The sequence below is a fragment of the Amblyomma americanum genome, chromosome 3, assembly GCF_052857255.1.
Source record: "Amblyomma americanum isolate KBUSLIRL-KWMA chromosome 3, ASM5285725v1, whole genome shotgun sequence".
Taxonomy (NCBI): Eukaryota; Metazoa; Arthropoda; class Arachnida; order Ixodida; family Ixodidae; genus Amblyomma; species Amblyomma americanum.
In genome coordinates this window covers 106495521-106518592 of record NC_135499.1, presented here as the reverse complement: position 1 = coordinate 106518592, position 23072 = coordinate 106495521, and the positions used below count along the sequence as shown (strand labels likewise).

Here is a 23072-nt window from a genome sequence, read left to right as displayed (position 1 = left end):
TTTTCGCCTGACTAGACAGAAAACTAAAGGAAACTTGAGCACGCGTTCTGTCATCTTTGTCACCAGCCTTTTCTTTACTCCTGTTTCGAACCAAAAAGCGCTGCGTTTGAATTCAACCGCGCTCTCGAAATCGAAACGAGGCGACCGTGCACTGCATGTAGAAGAACAATGTATCAGTCTCGCAACCATGTGCCGGAGTCTTTGGAAAGTCGGTTATCTAGCCGATCCAATCCAAGTCAAGTTTAGTTTGCGTGCTGCAGTAATTTGCCGTGCTTGTTTCTTTTTACCGACTGACAAGTGAAGTTCGCATTTTAACAAGTGTACCGTGTGTAACTGTGTTGCCGAACGCTTCAGATTTGATTTTAGCTTGCTAATGAATAATTTGCCGCAGTTGGTCTTGTAGTGGGCTCATCGCAAGTAGACGGCAAAGCCGCGTTGGATACCATCTGTGCCGCCGCTCATTGACAGGCCGAGGTAGGATGGCATCTATTTTCCTGGTGCTCGTAATTTATTATATCGGCAGAGATCGGTTTCAGCGCCAGCATTTCCGACTTCTTTCGAGGTTTTTTTTTTTTAATTCGTCTAATTCAAAGTTTTGGGCGGATCGCGCTTGCTGCCTGCATTGCCGGTAGTTTAGTGTCCGAAGCGACTCTGCTACGCAGCACATACTTAGAGTGCGGGATCGTTCCATCATTTATGTTTGACTTTGGGCGTCACCTTGATTCTTGCTTCCTTGATGGGCGTACCTGTCCAACGGGAAAAATGTTGCTAAAAGTGACTTGCCGGCGTTGTTACGCTGAGCGACCCTTTCTCAGGCAATTTTTTTCCGCTCCTCTGATAACAGGAGGCGAAACCACCGGGATGATTTTGGTTAGTTTTAATTTAGGGAATATACTCAGCTGCTTTTACATGCACTGAATGGAAACGGCAGTTATTGGTGTTACTTTGCGGGTGTTTATGACATTATTTATATAATGTTTCACTGACAGCGCTTTGCGCTGCAGAGACCTGGCCACGAAGCACTACGGAATGGAAAAAAAAAAAACTCCTGCGAAGGCGTTACTGATCAGTCATTTTTATTTCGGCTTCAGTTCGCTTTCTGCCTAAAGCACACAATACGTCCATTCTCGGCGTCCCTCGTAGCCTGAGTCGCTTTGGGACGTTAAACCCCATAAACCGAACCACATTCATTCCCTTATCACTTGTGGCTTGATAAGCATCCATATCGTTTACAAATGAATTGTGACATTTACCGAAGTTTGTGTGCTTTCTGAAGCACATCTTGGCTGTACCGGCAGTACACAGGTTTGATGGCTACAGAATGTAGTGGGCAATTGCTGTGCTGACTTCCTTGTTCCTTGTGTTAAAAAAGTGCTTGCTTCAAGAGCTATGAAATGCCTGGCCACTCACACAGCGTGTGTTGTGGATACCAACCATACAAAATTGTCTAGTAAACGTTAAGAATGTTGACTGCAGGGGCCGTACATAAGTTATTGTTGCATAGAGCACCACAAAATGATGGTGCACGTGTTGCTCACAATTTAGGAATACGGTTTTAGAATATAGTATGATTTTGTATTCAAAAATGTGTTTTTGTATAGAAAGATTGTCAATTGCTGCAATGACCCATGGGTCAGCTGTGAAACTGCACTATCGGGGACAGAAGTCTCCAGCATGCATACACATAGCTGCCTTAGCAAAGCAACGAGTTCCATCCGTGCTTGTGGCAGTGAAAATCAGATCACCTTCCCTACTGTGCAGTAGTGAAATTAAGTGAGATGCTGCACCAGTGTACACTCCATCAGTGCACCTACATTAGCTTTTGCCCATCCTGGAAACTTTGTCCCTCAATGGTACACACTGGACACAAATATAAACAACATGGGAAGAAACATTGCACTAAAACACGATACTCCATGGAACTGAGGAGCAAGCTGGCTGCTAGATTTAATGCAACCAGAATTATTTTATTTTTACACTTTCTGAATTCTTGAAATTGGAGCTGCCAATATTGTGCTAGTACCATGGAATGTTCATGAACGACAAAAAGTACTTCCGGTGTTTCTTTAGTGAACCCTTCTCTGGCAGAGAATACAACTTCTAATTTCAGTTATCTCTTCTCAAGGATTTTATCTTTATTCCACTACTGGAAAGATGAGAGCACTGGTGCAGATGGGTTTCCAAGTGCTTTGTTCAAATGGTGCATAGCAGAAATAGTGGACAGTGTAGAAAAAAATTTTCAACTGTTTTAATGTTCTAATGCACTGCCAGCTGGCCATAAAACTTATAAGAAAATCTGCACATGTCGTTTATTTCGTACAAAAAGGTGGGTTCTAGATGTGAATATCCCTATTATAATAATAACAATTTATTGCGCAACTTTTTTTCTTATTCATTACATTGCCCACCTAAGCATACAGTGGTTATGGGCGGGCTGGCAGATCAGGGTAGCGACGTCCAATTTAGTGCAACAAAGCAACACATGTGCATAAAACATGGGAGAGAAGGAAAAAATGAAATACAATTGCGTTAAACATTGACGTAATATAGTGGTCAGAATTAACACAGATACCGCATAATCTCGTGTAAGGGCCGCATCCTTGTATGGGCCGCACCCCCTTTTGGACTAAGTAAATGTGAAAAAAAAAGTGGTTATATGTTTTTTTTGCTCTTTTACTGGCTGCACCTTCAAAATTCACAACCAAATTTTTTTTTTTCCAAAGTGCAGCTCTGACACGAGTTTATATGGTATGTCCAAAATTTGGGGAGGGTGAACAAAGCATATATATTCAAGGAACCAAGGAAGTCAAATTTCCATGAAACAAATAGGATCGGAATGGATGAACACTCGGATGTGTAATGTGTCATGTGGAAGGAATTCGCTTCATGGAAATGTAAACGTGCAGCACAATAGATCCAGGATTATGAGAAAGGGAAAATGTCATTGGCTGATGGTGGATAAAAGGCATCAGCTCTTTAGCTCTCTCCTCGCTTTCTTCAACCTTGTCATGTTATTAAAATATGTGGCTCATAGTATTGTCTCATTTTTTGCCATTATTAGTATAAATTCTCAGTATGCAGTATGTTTCTTTCTTTCTCAGCATTTTTAATTTCACAACCAAAGTTTTATAGTCTTTTCTGTAATACCTTGCATAGAATGTGAAATAGGGGTATAACTAATGCTTATTTAACATTTATTTTTTATTCATTATTTGTTTTGTTTCAGGTTATATAGCCTACTTCCATAGACTATGTTTTTGGCAATTCTAAGAAGCAGCCTTTTGATTTTTTCTCGTCTATTACCTGAGCAATATCCATATGCTGTAATACCATAACGGATGACACTATCCCCCCCCTCTCGAGATTCATATATTTTACACCTTGTTTCGATGCTAGCACCCTCACATAACTTATACGTATGTGATGCCACTTCCCTCACGTTTTTGCAAATGTAAATGACATGTTCATTCCAGTTAAAGAAGTGTTCTGTGCACTCACCAAGATATTTTACATTTGCACAATACTCTGAGAGGGAGCAGTGGCAGCGTTTGCAATTGTTTAGGTGCAGGTATACCTTTTTATTGAGGTTTATTTGTTTGTGGTGGTTCAGAACATGCACAAATTTTGTTTTATTTTGATTTATTAATATGTAATTAGATTCCATCCAACTAAAGAGAATACATATGTCAGCTTGTAGTATTTGCGTGGCTTGTTCAAAAGAAGAGCGTGTGAGAATGAAAGCGTTATCGTCAGCATATTGATTTAATTGGGAAGCGAATGGCAAGGTACCCACATCGTTCACATAGGTATTGAAGAGCAAGGGTGCAATTGCCGAGACCTGCGGAAAACCGCATTTAATAGCCATCTTAGAGCCCAACACATGATCAGTGTTAACGCTCTGTGGTCTCCCTGTATAATAGTTTTGAATAAGATCGGCAAAGTTTTCTATAAACCCCACTGATTCTAGTCTTTTAATCATCAATTTATGGTCAGCTGCATCGAAGGCTTTCGTCATATCTAATTGCAGTATTAATATAATCTGGTTGTTGTCAAGTGCACCATTTACGAAGTCATTGAGGTCTTCTAATAGAGTGGCAGTGTTCTTATTTCTCCTGAAGCCATATTGTGTCCTTGAAATCAAAGAACATTTGTCACTGAATTTAACCGTGATATTTGTAATGTACCTTTCTATCAAGTGAGTTATTACTGACCAAATGGCTGTATGCCCGTAGTTATTTTTATCATTTTTCGCACCTGTCTTGTATACAGGGCGTATAGCCGACTTCTTCATGTTTTCTGGGAACTGTCATGTTGATTAGATGGCATTTAGTATTAATAAATTAATAAGGCTAAGTTTGTTTATATTAGCTTGAATTTATCTGGGTCTTATTTTGTCATATCCATCAGGCTTGTTGTCTGGAATAGTTGCTACTAGTGTATTGAATTCATCTGCTGTTATTTCTGGTAGAGAGGCTAAATTAAAGTTACTAGGTAGCTATTAAGTTTGTAATTCTGTCACTGTGATTTGTTGCCGAAGATGATCTGTAGTGTTAAGGACTGCTGAATTGAATACGTCACCTGAATGATGGGTCATATAGGTTTCCGAATCTCTTTTTAATAGTGGGATTGGTATTATGTTTCGTATTTCTTCCCATCAGTTCGCGTTAACCACAGTTCTTTCGGTTTACCGTTGGTCCTATGCAGTTTTTCAGTCAGAGAAGTTTTTTTTTTTTTCCAAGCCTAAGCTTAGCTTTCACTTGGTTGTGTAGGGCAACGTCATCGGACTTTTGTCTCACCTTCTTTCCACGCTTGATCTCTTAAATGACATAAGGCTAAGATTTTGTTGCTTATCCACTTTCTTTCTATTTGTCATTAAATCCTGACCCATTTTCTAGACTTTTCATATATATCATTGAATTTTTCCACCATCAGGTCATATAGTTGCAAGTGATCAGATGCCCTAAAGACATTCCAGTCAATTTCTTGCACCGTTCGGTCAACCTTTTTGTTATCAATGATTTCCATATTATGTATATCATATCGAATTACAATGTTATTATATGGAATAATATATAATGTATATCTTGTTCCATATAATGGTTTCCATATAATTTCCGTATAATGTACTCCACCTTGGGGGATTCCTCGAAACATTTGGCCAACAATGTTCCCACTTCAAGTTATTGATCAATTCGCTCTCGCCCTACCATAAGCTTGCTGTCCCAGTTAGCTCGGTTGGTAGAGCGACTGATCCGGTGACGCGGTGGTCCCGGGTTTGAACCCCGGACCAGGACGAATTTTTCTTTAACTACGAAGTTTCTGAGAATGCAGTATAGCTTTCCTTTGTTGCCGTGTGGCTGCACTTGGGTGGATGCCAATGCGTAATTAATTCTTTATTACATTTGGGGTAATTTGCTCATTTAGGGTCATTGACTCATCTTGACTCACTTATTTCTACTCTACTCATTTAGGCTCACCCACTCATCTCAGCTCATGGACTCATTTGAGCTCACCCGCTCGTTTCGACTCAAAACACACTTGGGTTCACTGAAATGCCCAAGTAGCACGCCTCCGAGCTGACCGAGACGCGCGACAAAGGACCCTCGCGTACAGCGCAGTCACATTGTGAAACTCTGATAAAGCTTCCGACACATTCCCGTGGAGCTCATTACTGTAGCTGCATCCGCGTGAACTAGCAATGGGAAAAAGACAAAGCACCGTCCTCTTCGCTCCCTCTTCGACCTTGTTAAGCTGCCATGCCCTCAAGCATGCTTGGTCGCGGTAGTAAATCGTTCCTCCCCTCTGCTGCTTAGCAAACAAGGAAAAAAAAAAAACTAATGCCACGCCATCGTCACGAGAACAAAGACTATGATCTGAGCCTTAACCCATATTCAGTCACTACTCAGATCATGATCTGCATGTGAGCCTGAACTTGTGACTCAGATCATGGTCTTAAATTGAGTCCTGACTCACTCACCGCTCAGATCATGATCTGAATTTGAGCCTGAGTGAGCCTTAGTGATTCAACTCAACAGTGAGTTCGCTGACCTATGAAACTATTTGAAATAAAAAAAAATTTTGCGCTTAAAAAGCATAAATTATATTTTACCAACATGTATTCATGTGAATGGGATGCCTTGACAGCTGTGTCATATTTGAACTGCAATGTTGCTGCAGCTTGTTTTATGCTATTTGCAGTGTCAAAGTAAAATAGCAAATTCTCCTTTCACTAGTATTGGAATGCCCAAGTCTGTCAATATGAGACAAGATCTTTTCATTTCCATCGTAATCCCATTGCATGTTTTTGTCAGTTTTTAGTTCCTTTAAAGTATGAGGACACTCTTTGAAAGAAAAATAAATGTTTATTCCTTTACTATTTTGAATTGTGAGGCATATCATGTTAATGTCATCAGTGAGTGTAGAGCTTCAAAAACTTTTTTGTAATTTTTTAAACATGATGTCCTACCTTAAATGTGCTGAAATTTGCCTCTCTGAGCGCCAACAGTGAAAAACTCACAAACTAATGTACACCATATTGCTTTGGCATTTCTGTAGGCCTACCTAGTACCTGTGCTGTGAACTAAAAGAGTTTTAGAGTTGTAGAATAAAGAGTTGTGATGAACTAAGAAAGCAATTATTGTAAAAAATCTGAAAGTGTACGTGCAAAATGGCTTTCCACAAGCAAAGATATTAAGATGACAGTCCAAAACAAAAAAAAAATAATTGTGGATTTCGATAATCCTAGTTCAATGCATGCCTTGGTATGTAATAAATGAGCATACAAAGTTTCAAGAGAACATTTTTGGTGAGTGTAACTTTGTCTGTGTTGGCATAACACAAGAAAGAACAAAACTGCATTTTGAGAAAAATAAAATTGAATATTACAAGTTCTATAGATGCAAGCACAGTGTATATAATAAATAGCCTCTGACTTCAGAACAGCACAAGTAGAACCATAATTCCTTTTGCAAGCGGTATAGGAGTGTTTGGGTTGCGAAAAAAGATAAAAATGATAAATTTTTTCTTTGAAGAAAATTGAAATTTCAAGACTGACCTCGTACCTTTAGTGAATTTCGATTATAATTATGTATCACAGATTAAGGTGCATAAGGCACCTATATACCGTATTTGGCCGTAGTTTGGAACTTTCATTCAATTTTAGATTACAGAAACAGAGAAACCAACTGCTGATATCAGTAGCACTTGCACGAAATCGTTCTATGATGTAGCAGTACGTCGCAAAACAATTCTGTCTTGTTGGCTTGAGCGTGCTGTCATGACCAGTGTCTGGTGCCATTAGTGAAACCAGCGTGATGACGTCGGGTCAAGAACATCCAAGAATACTGCCTGCTTTTACAGTTAGAATCCACAAACATGCATGCTAAAATGATGCTGTTTTTAGTCATCCTTAGTCGTGTGAGCTAGACGGATAGGAGGAGTGATAAGATCTTGCAAGTGAAGTAGAATGGATAGTTGGGCGAGTTGGCAAGAATTCATTTTGGATAGAGACAGCGCGAATGGACAAAGGATCGAGAACGACGAAAAGAGACAGACACAGGCAACACACAGGCAGACACAAATGAACCATAGTGCTGAACAGTGGGAGTCATGAGTCACCTATCGCTATCACTGCACAATGAATAGGTACTTGAAACACTTTGGTTCGTTCGCTTAGGTTTTCTTCTTTTTTTTTTCCATGTTTGGGTTGCAAGTAGGCGGTAACAGCCATTACATCAGCCTAGCATTTGGGTGAGTTTGTGTGGTATTTTTGGAGAACGCATATGGCATGCTTCTGTCCAGTATGCAGTAACAGAATTCTTTCTTCGTAATTTTGCAGGATACTGAGTCAATTGTTTGTTATGATATTTTGATGTATAAATCCAGCATGCCTATATGTGCCAATGCTTAACTTCTGGCCACACAAAAAACACGTGTTTGGGCATGAAAGTTCAAGCCTAAGTCTGCCAAAACCAATGATTTTGCAGAGCCTCTTTTCATATGAAAATTCTGACTGAACCGGTTTTCCTAAACTTATTTGGGGAACCACTGATTTCAGAAAAGCATGTTGCATTAGTGCATGTCTTGTTCGCATATGTTTTAACATGACAGAAGCCAACAGTTACTGAAACCAGGGAGCAAAGGTGATTTTTTTTTATGTATATTTTGTTGTGTTCATCAATGGGAGATTAATAGGGAACTTTTTTTAAATATGGTTGATCAGAAAGCAGAAGAAAAAATAACCACATGCCGCCGGTGGGATCCGAACCCACAACCTCCGAATTTTGCGTCCTGTGCTCTACGAATTGAGCTACGATGGCAGCTGTCCAGTCTTCTGCTTTCAGTGGTATTTATGCATAGTGTAAACAAACCTTGACAGTGTTCACCAGTGCCACCCTCATCAATAGCGGTGAATGTAGTACGTCCTGTATTACCGCGAATGCCACGTAGGAATGTGATCGATGGTGAGCACGGCAGCTGTGCGAGAACCCTCTTATGCTACCTGTGGCATCGACACGTTTTAACATGTTTTAACATTAGTTGTGTGTGTATATGTGGATGTGCAGTAACGACTCTCCTTTCTTTTTTATGCTTTCTGTTGTACCCAACCATTGTACAAATATTTTTGTGTTCATGTGTCTGAGTTCGTATCTTTTCACATGCTACTTCTGCATGGATGAAATCATCCTTCAACTCTCGGCAGGCTAATAAATAGGGAAATAAGCATTAAATCATCAAGGATATACATCCACACACACTGCTTTCCCTGTGTACTTCCAAACAAAGTTGATGGCAGGTACATCCACAGATGATTCCTATTCCACAGATGATTGGTCCATCTGCACCACTCAGAGACTCCCAGGCTTTTGGCCATGCTCTAGGGGGAAGATTGCACCCCTCTGCCGCCCCTCAAGCTTGCAACTTCATGTGGGGACAGACCCAAAAGCCCTGCTATCGCATAGCTGCATTGGACACATTCTCAGGCATTGCATTCATGCCTGCTTCACCTACATAATATTCGCAGGTGATTGTGGGAAGGTTTTGATGATAATGTACAGTGTCAATGGCATAGGTAAATGGCATCACTGTCGATGTCATAACTAAAATTTTCAGCTGAACCGATGAGTTAGGGAGCTTTTGTAGCATAGCCTTGAAGATCCTGGGGACACATGCGTTTTGACTTCCATTGCAAAGTTCACTTCTGCTTTGTGTAATTTCACTCTTCGAAGCATGCAAAATGGTGCCTTTAGGCATTTCATTGTGTAATAAGCAGTGTTGGAGCATTTCATTACCTAATAAATCTGGCTTCGCTCTTGCGTTCCTACACAGGCATTGCTCCAGGCCCACGATGTGGTGGCACACGAGGTGTACAGTGAGGAGGCGATTCGGGTGACACCGCCACCACTGACACCGTTCCTCAACGGCAACCAGGAGGCAGGGGGCAGCGAGGCTGGCGACATGGAGCAGGTCACCCGCGTGCGCCTCGTCCAGTTCCAGAAGAATACCGATGAGCCCATGGTGAGTGCTCTACCCCTCTCCCCTTCTTGGTCCCTATATGGCATTGGGCAAGTTTGACTGCTAAAATCACCCTTCGGCAGAAAAGCAGGAAGGCATATAGCTCGCGAAAGAACTGACTTTGAACTCAGTTACAAAAGTGAAATTCCTGATGCTTCAACTTTGCTGCCATGGTTAGATAGTTGCAATCAAGCATGCCGGACACTTGTTGCAAGAAGCATGCAACTGTAGTGCCTGCCAAAGAGACCATTGTTTCTGTTGCCCAAGTTATGTGCACTGCATCCAAAGCATTGTCAGCATGATGCTGACTAGAAGTGTTAGTGTAGCTGGTGGGCAGGGAAAAACTATATGAGGAAAGAGATTGCATAGATATCCTGTCAGAGAATGTTGGTTGTTCAATCTGGAAGTGCAAAAAGTCCAGTGGACCATTATGCACAGGTAGCAAAAAAAAAAGAAAGCTTAAACATAATAAGTTTTTCTTTGCTTGAGTACAGCGTAGCTTCTTTTTCCTTACACAGCTTTTGGTATATATGGCACTTTCGCTGGGATTAACAGCATTGATGTTGGTGTTGGTGTAGTGTGGCATAAATAAAACTCCTGTGTTAAAATTGCCTAATAACTTCTTGAGTGGTCTTGTTAATTTGTATGTCAGTAAGGTGCACTTACATGTAAAATAAAAGAAAAAAGAAGGTTTCCAGATCACTTAATCAATGCAGAGGCTGTATCTTGGCTCTAGGTTTCTATTTTACCTATTCTCTGATAGGATCTGAAAAAAATTAAAATTATATTAGAATTAGTGGCTTGTTTGATTTTTCTTTTTAAATTATAATCACTACTTCATATGATTTTTTGTTCTACCACTTCAAATCTGTATGATTTCTTCGCCACAAGATGGTTTGTTTTCTTCTCATAGGAGGGGTTGAAGCTTTGCAGCACATGTGAAGGTCTGCCACTTGTTTTGTTCTGTTTGCTTGCAGGGTATCACCCTCAAGCTGGACGAGGATGGACGATGTATTGTGGCTCGCATCATGCATGGAGGCATGATTCATAGGCAAGGTGAGAGAAGAACTCTGTTTACAAAAAAAGAAAAGTCTTTTAACATTCTTGATTTCTTTATCAATGCAGAAAGCCACAACACTCAGCCTGACATTATTGTGTACATGTGTGTGTTTGCATATGAGAAAGTGGTCAAGCATGTGTGTAATGTATCCATATCATGATAAACAGTAACTTGAAGAAATTTGGCAGTTTTTTTTTCTATTTTCTATAAGCCCCCAGTTTTACTTGGCTCCATTGCAAAGAGTCAAAAACGCTTTGTGGGATCTGCTTTTTCCATTAGCACCTGCTAGCAGTTGTGATGTCATCAATGAGCCATGGCTCATTCCTTTATTGGTAGTGCCGAGTATCTGGAACTGTTCTTAAAGAAACTACTGTTCATTGCTCGCCATGCTCATTGATCTCTTCTGCCCCTTTATTGCAGCCACGCTACACGTCGGGGACGAAATACGTGAAATCAACGGCATCAGCGTTGCTAACCAAACAGTAGAAAGCTTGCAGAGAATGCTCGTAAGTGTTCAGCATCTATCGTTACTGCACTGGTACAAAACTAAAAGGATAGTTTGGGTTTCTTACTACTATTTAATGTATCATTTATTGTTTCTTTAACCTCCAAGCGGACTTGGACGAGCCAGGCTTGTCATAAGCCTTCTGTCATTTCTGGCTCATGACGAGTCCAGCTTATCGTGTGCTTTCTGGCACTCCGTGTCCAGTTTAAGACGAGCAGGTCTCGTCCAAAGCATTTTTTTGGTTTGCCGACAGATGGCAGCACACATAATAAATGACCATTTTGGTACCGCTTTCCAACAGAAATGTGTCCATTAGGGAGTTATTCCTTTATTTGTTTATTTTGTACTACCTTTTCAGGTACCTGAACTTCTCTATTACAGAGAGGAAATATGTAGATCAAACTTATTGATAAAAGAGGCAGAACATGGTGTTTAAAAAATGATGCTAAAAGAAGAAAACAATGTATTAACTGGCGTAGTGATATATAGTTTCTTGTTGTGTGTGAGTGAACCATCTTCACTCACTGAGTTCACTGAGTGAACCATCTTCACAGCACCAAATGGTGCCTAACTGCTTTGTACAAATGTTTTCATGCCCAAACCCATCCTTGGCAGTGAGATAGATCGGCACCTTTTCATATTTTATTACTTTTGAAAATTTATTTTACCCCTCAGGGCCAAAAGCATGAGAGGAGTAATGGTGCCAAAAGAAAGGAAAATACCATGACAGACATTGACAAAAAAGAATACTGTGTACATAAATGTACAAGTTTTCAGCCAGAATATACAATTCTACTGGAAGGTTCTCGAGAAAGTAGAGTATTGCTAATAATGATGAGATCTGTGGGAAGGCGGTTTCATTGTTATCTGGTATAGGGTATGAATGATTGAGTGTAAGTTTGAGTGGTCAGTGGTTCTGTGCCCACTTTGGTACATTGATGAAGTGGTGCTGTTCGTACTGAGGTTAAAGGACAAGGTGATTTTTTGGCTCAGTTCAAGTACTGCCAAATAAGAGGAGCACGGGCTTATCACTATTTGTGCTAGGCAAGAAGGCACCAGAGCACTGTCGGAAAGCCGTAGTCATGTGCTGCTATTTCCACGTTGTTCGAGGTGACTGTCATTCTCCTATGCCCCTTATCTCGAATGTTCAGTACTATCTTTAAATTGAGCGGAGCCTTAGATGGGGGTGATTCTGTTCATCGACGGCTGCCGTTGTTATTGCCCCCATCAAGTTGTTAAATTTTTTGTGGGCACAAGTCAGCGCAATGAATGGTTCGTTTCCGTACCTCATTAGTCTGCTCATCTGTTCACAGCATTGTCGCCATCATGTGACAATGTCACTGTCATTCTGCTGCTGTATTGGAAGTGTAGACAATATAGTACATATGGAGTTCAGAGGTCACCATAAGCATGACATGAAAATTTTACTAGAAATAGCTGTGCAGTAATAATATTGAAATTCAGTGGAAAAATTCTTATTGAACCACAGATTTCAAAGTGTCATGCTCATATATCCAGAATTTGAGTTTCTGAAATTGTATGTGGCCTCTGGGTACAATCTCAGGTACAGCTCTCAGAATTTACTCGAGAGTTGCAGAGTGCCACCAATGCTGTGAACCCTCACATATCACACAGTATCAAGTTTAAAGTTTTTTGTGTCACTTAATTAGGTTCAGTAGGGGCTGCAGTGTGTTCATGACTGCTTATCTTGAAAGGTTTTAGAGACGAAATTCAAATGTCCTCTGAAAAGTAAAAGATAAAAAATGAGGGGAGGGGCCATCAGCTAGCGGTTTGCATGGCCTGGAGGTCATGCCATGAACCATGCCATAAAGCAACTTGCAAACCTGTTCTAGTTCAGTGCAATGTACACCTCTAAGCACACGCTACACTCTTCATGATAGGCTGCTGCGTTGGCTCAGTAGCTATGGTGCTTGGCGGTTGACCTGAAAGATATGGGTTTGATCGGGGCCACGGAGGCTGCGTTCCAATGGAGGAAAATGCTAGAGGCCCGTGTGCTGTGCAATGTCAGTGCACAGAACCCAAGGGGGTCTAAATTATCCGAAGCCCTCCACTACAGCGTCTCTCATAGGCTGAGTTGCTTTGGGACGTTAAACCAAAAGCAACGACTGCACAGCTACCATATTCCTTCATAGAGTCAGCAATAAAATTCCAATAAGGAAGGGGGGCAGGCAGGGAGACATAATCTCGCTGATGCTATTCACCGCCTGTTTACCGAAAGTGTTTCGAGAACCGGTTTAGGAACGGCTGGGGATAAGAGTTAATGAAGAATACCCGAGTAATTTGCGATTTGCTGTGACATTGCCTTGCTAAATCTCTCAGAAGATGAGCTGCAAAGCATGATCAATGAGTTAGACAGGCAGAGCAGAACGGTAGGTCTTAAAATTGACATGCAGAAAACCAAAGTAATGTTCAACAGCCTCGCAAAGGAACAACAGTTCACAATTGGTAGCGAAGTGCTGGAAGTGGTAAGGGAATACGTCTACTTAGGGTAGGCAGTGGCCGCTGATCCGGATCATGAGGATGAAATAACCAGAAGGATAAGAATGGGGTGGAGTGCATATTATAGCAGGTTCTCTCAGATCATGAATAATCAGGTTACCAATATCCCTCAAGAGAAAAGTATACAACAGCTGTATCTTACCAGTACTCACCTATGGGGCAGAAATGTGGAGGCTAACGGAAAAGGTTCTGCTTTAGTTAAGGACAACGGAGCAAGCTATGGAAAGAAAGATGATAGGTGTAACGTCAAGAGACCGGAAGTGGGCAGAGTGGGTGAGGGAACAAACACGGGTTAATGACATCCTAGTCGAAACCAAGAGGAAGAAATGAGCTTTGGCAGGGCATGTAATGCAAAGGCAAGATAACCGCTGGTCCTTAAGGGTAACGGAGTGGATTCTGAGAGAAGGCATTCGTAGCAGGGGACGGCAGGAAATTATATGGCTGGATGAGGTCAAGAAATGCGTGGGGATACGATGGCCACAGCTGTCAAAGGACAGGGTTAATTGGAGGGACGTGGGAGAGGCCTTTGCCCTGCAGTGGGCGTAGTCAGGCTGATGATGGTGATGATGATGATGTTAAACCCATAAAACTAAACCAAACCATCGTCATGTTGATATGCCAAAGGTCATTGCATGCTGCCTTTACTCGTGCAAGGTGAGGACAGAGCTCATCTCTTCATGTTGATAATGGGTGGAAAGCAAGACTGAGAGAGAAGACATACATGTAGGAATGATTGGGTACCTCCAATCCTCCACCACGTGGGCACCAGCAGCAGTGGTTGTGGTGGGGCCACTGGTGCTGTCACATCATCAGCATGGTCACGTGCCCAAAATACTCAAAAACAGTGGCGCACTCCAGCTTCTTCGTTGGCCGTGTTTCTTGCATTGTTTTCCACTACATAGAAATCTTGTTAGTGTAATGAAGTGCTCAGTTCGCACTGCAGAATAGAGCTTAGTCGAAGATTTAAAATTTTTACAATGCACTCTGCAGTTTTATAATATAGTATGCACCCTTAGTTAGTCTAAACACAAGAATTTTGTGGAACATTACGCTGTTTGTCTCATACGCACTTTTATTTCAGCGCATGCAAATGGCGATGCAGCGATATTGAATTGGATCAAATTAGATGCTTCAGCCTAGTGGCACATCTGGTTTTTAGAGAAGGAATCACTTTTGTCAACAAACCAACACTCCTCGCTAAGCCTATGAGCGGCAGAAATATCACTCTGAATAAAAAATACGGGAAATTATCGCTCATATGTTTTGTTATAGGCCAGATGAAACAAAGTGAAAGCCCGGCATCCCATTTATGGTCAATGAACCTACTGTAAAACGCAGTAACGACAACCATTTTTTCTCGAAGCAAGCAGTCCTTCTTCGAAGCACGCCATCTTGTTCTTGTTGGAAACAGTATTTCAGCATACTCAAGAGCCATGCACACTAAACTCGGAAACAGTGTACGTAACACAAGCGTATGGTAAGGCTCAATTTGAAACAGCGTTTGGCACATGTGCACTATGAAGAACACTATTTTTTAACGTATGTGTGCGTACGTTATACTAAAACTGCCTACTGTTAGTACCTATGCTGAAAACTTCATTACCTTGCTTATCTCGAGTTTGTGTTTCTGGTGACTATTTCCGCCTTTTTTGTATAGCTAACAAAAGTCTTGTATTTGATTGCTGCTAGAGCTCTTGAGTGATGTGTGCACTGAAAGCTGTCTGCTGAAAAAATTGCCAGATTTTCGACACAGATTTGTAAATGGTGTGATCAGAACGGCTCTGGCTTTTGTTTTCTTCTACAGCTACTGACACAACCATAGTTTCGTTTATTTTTACGGAAAACTCAAAGCTGTCTGTTTTCTTTTTGCTTTTTACGCAGAGGGACGCACGTGGCAGCGTCACCTTCAAGATAGTCCCCAGCTACCGCAGTGCGCCACCACCGTGTGAGGTAATCTTTCAGTACGCCTCCGAGCTGGGGCGTCAGCTCAGCTTCTGCACCAATGGTGCTCCAGCGCACCCTCTATGATGCATGGCGCTCGGTTCAGTGCAGTTGCTATGCGTCTTAACAAGGATTGGACAAGGGCTGCCACCACTCCTCAGGGACAGAATGGGATGTAGTTTGGAGGATATTGTGTTTCACCTTTTTCCCCTCTCTACCTCTGCTTTTTTCTTTTGCCCTCGAGAAAAGCCGTCACCCCAAATACTTCATGTCTGAAGAAATGTCATACTTGATCTAGTTAATTCAGATCCAACTAAATTGGTATGGCTGCCACAGTGGGTCATTATAGAACACGGCATGAGCTCCGTGCACACAAAGAAGGCATGGCAGTAACTGTGCCACCCTCCTTTCGATAAAACACTCCAAAGTACTAAGGAAGCCACATTACATCACTTTGTGCCCATTATTTCTTTTTTTTGCCTTTTGCCTGTCATGTGCTTGCAATGTTGTCCTGATGTCCCAGGTATGGGGAAGTGTGCGTTAAATTAAAGAGTGCATGCAGTTCATGCGATGAGACTGTGAAGATCAGAGTGGCTGCAACTTCAGTTTGGTAGAGGTGTCATATCAAGTTCACCACTGTTTCAAAAGCAAAAATCAAAAAAGCTTGTCAAAAATGCAGATTTCACTGCAGGCAAGGGAGTAAAACCTTGAGGTTTTTTTTTTTTTAACATGATCATAATTCTTATGAATGGCAACACTACTTTATATAGTTCAATAGCACGTTCTTGTGCTATTGAACTTGTGTATCCTTATGCTGGAATTGCTCCATCTTTCTGGCTCCTGTATAATAGTGGAAGATATTACCAGTTGTGAGTTTGCCTTTTCAGTATGCAAATCTCTGGCCCATTGTGTAATAGATAGATTTGAGAAATATTTCAGAATATATAATCTTTGTCAAAAGTATTCAGGCCACTATGCATGTGATCGATTGGTGATCAACCCTTCTGAGCAGCTTTGTCATAAATCTCCAAAGCTGTAACTACTAAAAAAGGATGGTTGTCTCTCAAGGGCTTTACAAGACCTTGGAGTGCCACAGGTGGCCAGGTTCAACTTGGTAGTGAGAATAATTTTTGCAATCTCACCGGTTGCCATTGCACATCCTTTATGCTATCCTTTGGTGAAATTAGTTATGTGTATCTGAGGGCTGCATCTCTAGTGTGGAAGTACCAGGAGCTGGTGTCATGTGCTTTAATAAATGGGTTAGTGAATGTCAGAAAATACAAAAAGTAGCATGGTTTATGCATGCCGTAGGGCTCAGTGTTTCTTCATCAGGTCTCAAAAGGGAATCAATCGTGGATGGTGACATAAATTGTAAAACTATTCCTACACCTCGTTTAAAGATGTCTGCTCACTTCCCGTTGATTTTATTCCTTGGGGTTAAGTAAAACATAGTTCTGTATTAGCAACTTTATGGCCTATGGTCATGGTACCAATTTATACACACTACCAGGTAATCCTCACAAGACAAACCAGAGATACAGACTAAAAGCTAATTGTGTTCGAGTTTCTTGCTGAAATGAAAGTGCCAAATATTTGGGATCCTTTAATTTCTCTTAATTGATTGTTTCATTGCCATCTGACCATTTCACACCCTCTGAAGCATTGGTACTGCTGCATGACTGTTAAGCTTGTTATATGCCCCATTTGGTTGGGCGTGAACCAAGCCAGAAGTATGAACCTTTTCTTCTTTTGTTTGTGTTACAGGCTGCACTGTTTTGTTTGTGTTGTCGCTCCATGCTTGCTGTTTTGTTGATTTTGCAAGAACTGGGGAACCTAGTAGTTTAATGGCTGTGAATGCAGTATTGGTTCCTTCCTCTAATAGCATTCGTCAAGACAGCATCGTTTAGGGGACGTGATTGCCTTGCAGCTTCAGATTAAAATATTTGGCAGGTCTCATATGCAGTCTACTATCTGCTTTTATATAAATGCCCTAAGCAGAGCTGCTCATAAAGGTTCAGACGTACTGTCAGCACCCAATGAAACACAAACAAGAAAATCAAAATGAGAACAGCATAATGAGGCAATTTTAGGTGGTGGAGATTGAGTACGAGCCCACATATTGTCACCTCGATGGCATCAAGACCGCTACATGGAAGTTTTTATGGAGTCGACCTCTATTTCTACTGTATAGTAGCTAACATTTTTGTGTTCTTGTATTCAGGTTACAGTTATCCTGTTTGCGTTTCATTTGACAATGATAGTACATTCTATGTGTGTTAGGACCTCCTTATCTGTTTCAGAACAGTGCAAGTTTTTTGTCGACATTAGTTATCTCTTAAGAGAAGATTTTTGTCAAAATTCGAAATGTAATTTGTCAAGATGTCTGCCTTGGCAAACTTGCCTTCTCAGAACTTTCTTAAAAGTAGTTGAGAACATGGTTAGTTCACATGTGCTACATGTGCATGACATTTTTTAGATGCCCTCGCTAGTTTAAAATTTAGTTTAAATTTAGTTTAAAATTTGCTTATTTCTAAGTGCATGACATCTGTTCTGTGTCTGAAGCCATGTTTCCTGCATGGTTTCTAGCGTACAGCAGGGTATCTTGTGTCGAGGCATTTTTTAAGCCATGCATGTTGACGCTGTTTGGTGATAACTGAGCAGTTTGTGCCATATCGAGCTTGAGGTGATAAATCGCGCCAAGTCACTAAATAGTGTGCTTACTATGTTGTCAAGTGTGCCAAGTCGTCGAAGAAGTGCTTAATTTAGGGCTGGCAAGGTGACAGCTCTAAAGCCTCAGTCAAATACTGACAGGGAAAAATGATATGTCTAGTGTTGTAAATTGAATGTGTTGAATTCTACAGCCCATTCAAGCCAGTACAGCAAAGCTGAACATTTTATTTTTTTATTGTGCACTTACTGCTGCTGTGTCAGAATCATGAAGCTGCAATGCGTTGCTTTCATAAACTGGAAGTTCAGTTCTGTAGGCTAGGCTATGGTGTTATTTAGCTCACCACGGGTGCCTTAATGCTGAAATGCAGTTAGATGTTGAAAGTAGACCACTCTGTGCTTTTTTTTTGTTGTTAGTGTATATATCTATATGCTGCTATCCTATCTTCTACTATGCAAAATAAGTACAGTAGGATGTAAAGCAGCTACCATAATGCCGCATGTCTGCTTTTGCAGTGCAATAACTGTTCTCAGCAAGCCTGCAGAAGTTATTCATTGCTGTAAATCGTGGAGCTCACTAGTCAGTAGCACCTTAGTTTTTACTTGCTGTTTTCTTTTCATTACAAGCAACCTTACGTCTTTTTTTGTTTGCCTGTTCTGGTAGTTATTTTGTCACTTCGTATTTGTTATTAGCAGGTCCGCTGTTCTCATAAACACAGATGAACTGCCTGCATTGCATTGGCTTTTACTGTTAGTCCTCTATTTTCTGTTGGTTGTTGCAAGAACTGAATAATTACTTGTTTTCGATAATAAATGCCTTGAATGCATCAAGCCAATGAGTGGTGGTATTGTTGCTGTTTCTGACATCACACCACACTGTTCTCTTGACTACGCATTTAATTACGAGCAACATCTCATTCTCTCTGTGTGTTTTCTGTTTGCAAGCCACTGCATAATATTTCCGATGCTGGCACAAGTCTGCTCTTAATGTATGCCCTCAGCGCATCTGCACATGGCTGTCAGCGTAATGATTTTATTTATTTATTTGTTTATTTATTTTTATTGAAGTTATTGACACCTCCTGACAAGAGGCATATCGTTTGGTTGCATTTTTCTCGCATCTTTTTTTTTTTTTGCCACAGTTAAGAAAATTGACTGCCTGCTCGCTGAAAATGAAGGGAAATACACAGAAATGGTTACTTTAAACCCCCGTTTTCCCACCGGATTGCAGTGTGAAGCTGCATTGAGAAAGAAAAAGTAAATTATTTTAAGTAAACTCTCTGACAGCATTAACTGCGTAGTGTGAGCAACACTCAGAGGTGCTGCCTATGAGCTGTTGGGCACCAGTGTATCTAAACCGTCAGTCGTGCTTGCTGCTACATGTTCTGTTTTTCCAGTCTGCAAGGACAGAAAAAAAAAATACTCGCCCATGTTAGCAGCATAGGGGGTGGTTTTATCATTTTTTTGTTGTTGTTTAATAAGGAAACTGTTGACATAATGTCAGCAAGCTGCTGTATTGCACATAAAAGCCTAACTTGCACATTTTTTCTTTCATACTTTGAATTAACATAGAAGATTGTCATGTTTGAAGGAATGGAAGTAGTTTGAACAGAAAATAAAAAATTCTGCATGCTGCTAAAGGAACTGTATTGATATTGGTGCAATTTTTACTCTTTTTTTGGATTAAGGCAAGAGTTAAATGAATGCCTTTACAGCATCTTAAATTGCAGGACAATTAAAGCAGATACTCAGAAAGTTCTCTTTTTTTTTTTGGGGGGGGGGGGGGGGGGGTGCTCAGTCATAGCAAACCTCTGTTTTCTTTTAGTGCTGTTGTGCAAACATTGTGAACATAGCCCCTGCATCACAGCCCCTGCTTTTACAGTTCCTGCGAGTGCTGCTGCAGAAGCAGTTATTTATCGATGCTGAAACAAGCAAAACATTCAGGTGTAACAGTAACTTTTGCGAGTTTTCACTAGAAACTCTCCTTTTTACTTTTTCTGCCGCCTTTTTGTTTCATTTTGACAGACTGAGTAATTTTGTTACTTCACAATTTACTCTGCTGTGCTCTACAATTATCATTGTGACTAATTCTCTGAATGCATTTTCTTTTTGAAGGCAGTCACAGACGTCGAACGATTTTGGGGTAAAGTGCAGTCATTAGCAGTGGGTGAATAAGCAGGTGACTGTCATTGTTTAAATGAATTTGCTGCAGCTATTCTTATCGTTTAACTGATGACACTTCTTGCTTTCCCGTGTGGTCATTGTAGAGCGCGTCAGGCATTTCTTTTCTTCTGGATAGCTTCTTTGTCATATGTGACTATGTGTTTCTTTTTGACGATTGTCTACGATATTAAAAGCAGAAAATTTGTTCTGACTCTTGTCATTGGCTTTTACATGAAACTCTCTAGTTTATCTATGAAACCTCCTGCAGCTTGCAGCCATGGCACCTCATTTTTGAGCCGTTACTACTTTGGGAAAAAAGACTTTTTTTCTCTCTGGCTGATTTGATCATCACCAATCTTAATAATTTGTGCTGACAAGCTGTTTCCTAAGTCAGAACTGCAAGTAGTAAGCAAAGCTACATTTGGTGCTAGCTAGCATGGATAGTTTACAAGTCTCATCATTTTGGTCAAACCTGTTGCCTGGTTGTGCTGTCGTGCAATATGCATGTGTAAGAACCGTAGGAGCATTTTGTCGCGTAGAGCCTTGAAAGTTCAAAGCGAAGTAGAAGGTTTAGGGGTACAGAACCGCATTTTTTGGTAGAAGTGATTCATTTGTTCTTCTTTTGCCCTTTTTCTTTTTCTTCTTCAACCATCTTTCTTTGCCCTCCTTCCTTCCTGCTCTACCCCGTATAGTATTTCAGGATTAACCCCCCGCCCGTTCTAGTAAGTAGGCCTTTTGGGGCCTTGTTTTAATTCTCTGCCTGCATTCTTTTCTGTCTTTCTTTACTTTCTTTGGTTTTTTTTTTTTTTGGCATTTACGTTGTACTGGCTGGCCGGAGATTGATGCACTTTGCATTTTGCGTGGCGTTGGGACCATTTTGGGCTCAGCATGACACTTGCACCTTTGTTTGAGTCAGGCTTGTTGCATGCTTACAGCGTGCCTGTCTTTTTTTTGTTTGTTTGTTTGTTTCACCTTGTCAGCATTTGCACTGCACGGTGTTGTGCAACTTATTGGACCTGTGTTGTGTTTGTAGAGGTTGCTTTTGCTGAAGCTGTTGACACCTTGGGCTTAGTAAACTGCTTATGAAACAATTGTTCACTTACTTATTTTGTCATGTTATCCTTTTATCACTTCTCTTATCTAACTGTGCCAAAGCAGAGATACTGTTAAGAAAGGTATCTAGTTTTTATAGGCTGGGCCTGTTAGCATGTCTTAGCTACCACGAAGGTATTCTGTTTTGTTGTGTCTTATTACCAAGGTAGATGTAAAAGCTATACTGAAAGGCAGGTACTTAATATAACAACCGCAAGAAATGAGACGGCTCTTTCTGTACAAAACATGACAGTTTGTTATGAAGTGTTAAGAGGTAGCTTTCTGTACTGAATGCTTGGACTGTGTAAAAAGTGCTTGTTTTATTATCTCTGGCACTTCTCTTTGTATATATTCTAACACAACTATATTTCTGTATTTCACAAGTGCGGGGTTTAAACGGGACAGCATGTGCTTTATTTTGATGGTCGTATTAACCAGAAGACTGAAGTATTGGCATTTTTTTGCTGTATCAAATGTTCATAATTTTATGAATTTTTTCATGTAAGTAACCTTCCTCACTTGTTTCTTTTCGTGGATATATATATATATATATATATATATATATATATATATATATATATATATATATATATATATATATATATATATATATATATATATATATATATATATATATATATATATATATATATATATCGAGGAGTAATCAACCTGGAAAAAAAAACCTTCAAGAATACAGTTGAAAAGACTGAGAGAGTTCACATAGAGTAATATTTCTCATTAGCACATAAAATGCACTACTTGAAGCGTTGAAACACTTAGTTCTGTCGGGAACAAGAGCAGAGACTTCATTTTCTTCCGAACATGTCTTGCCTTCCTGAAACAAAAAAAAAAAAGAAGGAAATGAGCTGATGACAGTTTACTGTGTACAGGGTTGGAATTACAGTTTGTTTGTTTTAAACTCATTGTTTGCATATTTTTGGCAAACAACATCCTAAACTAGCACATTCTTTTGCTTCATGCAGCAAACAGCTGGAACATACTTTGTCCTTGGTCACAAGCAAGAGCAGAGGCTTTCTGTGACCAAAAACATTTTATATTTTTATAAAAGGAACTTTGCTCCGACAACCCAATTTCAGGTTGTGGAGATTAGAGATCCTCAAAGGGACACCTGGTGGGCTAGGCAGGATTGTGAGAGGATTCTTTTAAAGGTCAGATCTTTTATCCTTGGCAGATGTGCCTTGAGATGTGGGCCAGAGGACTGGGTAAAACTCTGTGTGGGCATTAGGATCGTTAGGTGGAATTGTTTCATGTCTAGGCAAGGTCGGGCCCTCATTCCAACCTTATCTAGACATGAAACAATTCCACCTAACGATCCTGATATGAAGACGACGCGGATCCTGCTGCCGCCGAACTACGCAAATGTTCAATAAAAGTTTTTCACTCACTAATGTCTAGGCAGGTTTCACAGAGCTGGCATTAGAGAGTATCAGGTCAGTTGGTTGCACGTTAGGTTATCACATCGCGTCAGAAAGACAGTAACTGCGCCTGACAAATGCTTGGACTTCCTTGGGTATCTTGAGGATACAGATATTGAAACTGACATCTTCTGTGTGTGTAGAATAATGTATACAATACTCACATTTTAAA

At 40.6% G+C, this 23072-nt stretch overlaps 1 protein-coding gene across 7 annotated transcripts in view; it reads left to right on the top strand.

Annotated features, from left to right (window-relative positions):
- Window positions 1-23072, top strand: part of CASK (peripheral plasma membrane protein CASK) — a 663473-nt gene that overhangs the window by 613444 nt on the left and 26957 nt on the right. For 4 of the 7 annotated variants that reach the window (XM_077657697.1, XM_077657695.1, XM_077657693.1 and 1 more), the window contains 5 exons: window positions 9328-9516; window positions 10491-10569; window positions 10994-11079; window positions 15480-15548; window positions 21062-21091. In XM_077657697.1, the coding sequence (XP_077513823.1) occupies window positions 9328-9516; window positions 10491-10569; window positions 10994-11079; window positions 15480-15548; window positions 21062-21091 (453 nt within the window). The remainder of the gene's footprint in view (window positions 1-9327; window positions 9517-10490; window positions 10570-10993; window positions 11080-15479; window positions 15549-21061; window positions 21092-23072) is intronic. The other 3 variants (XM_077657694.1, XM_077657698.1, XM_077657699.1) reach the window with 1 other exon arrangement.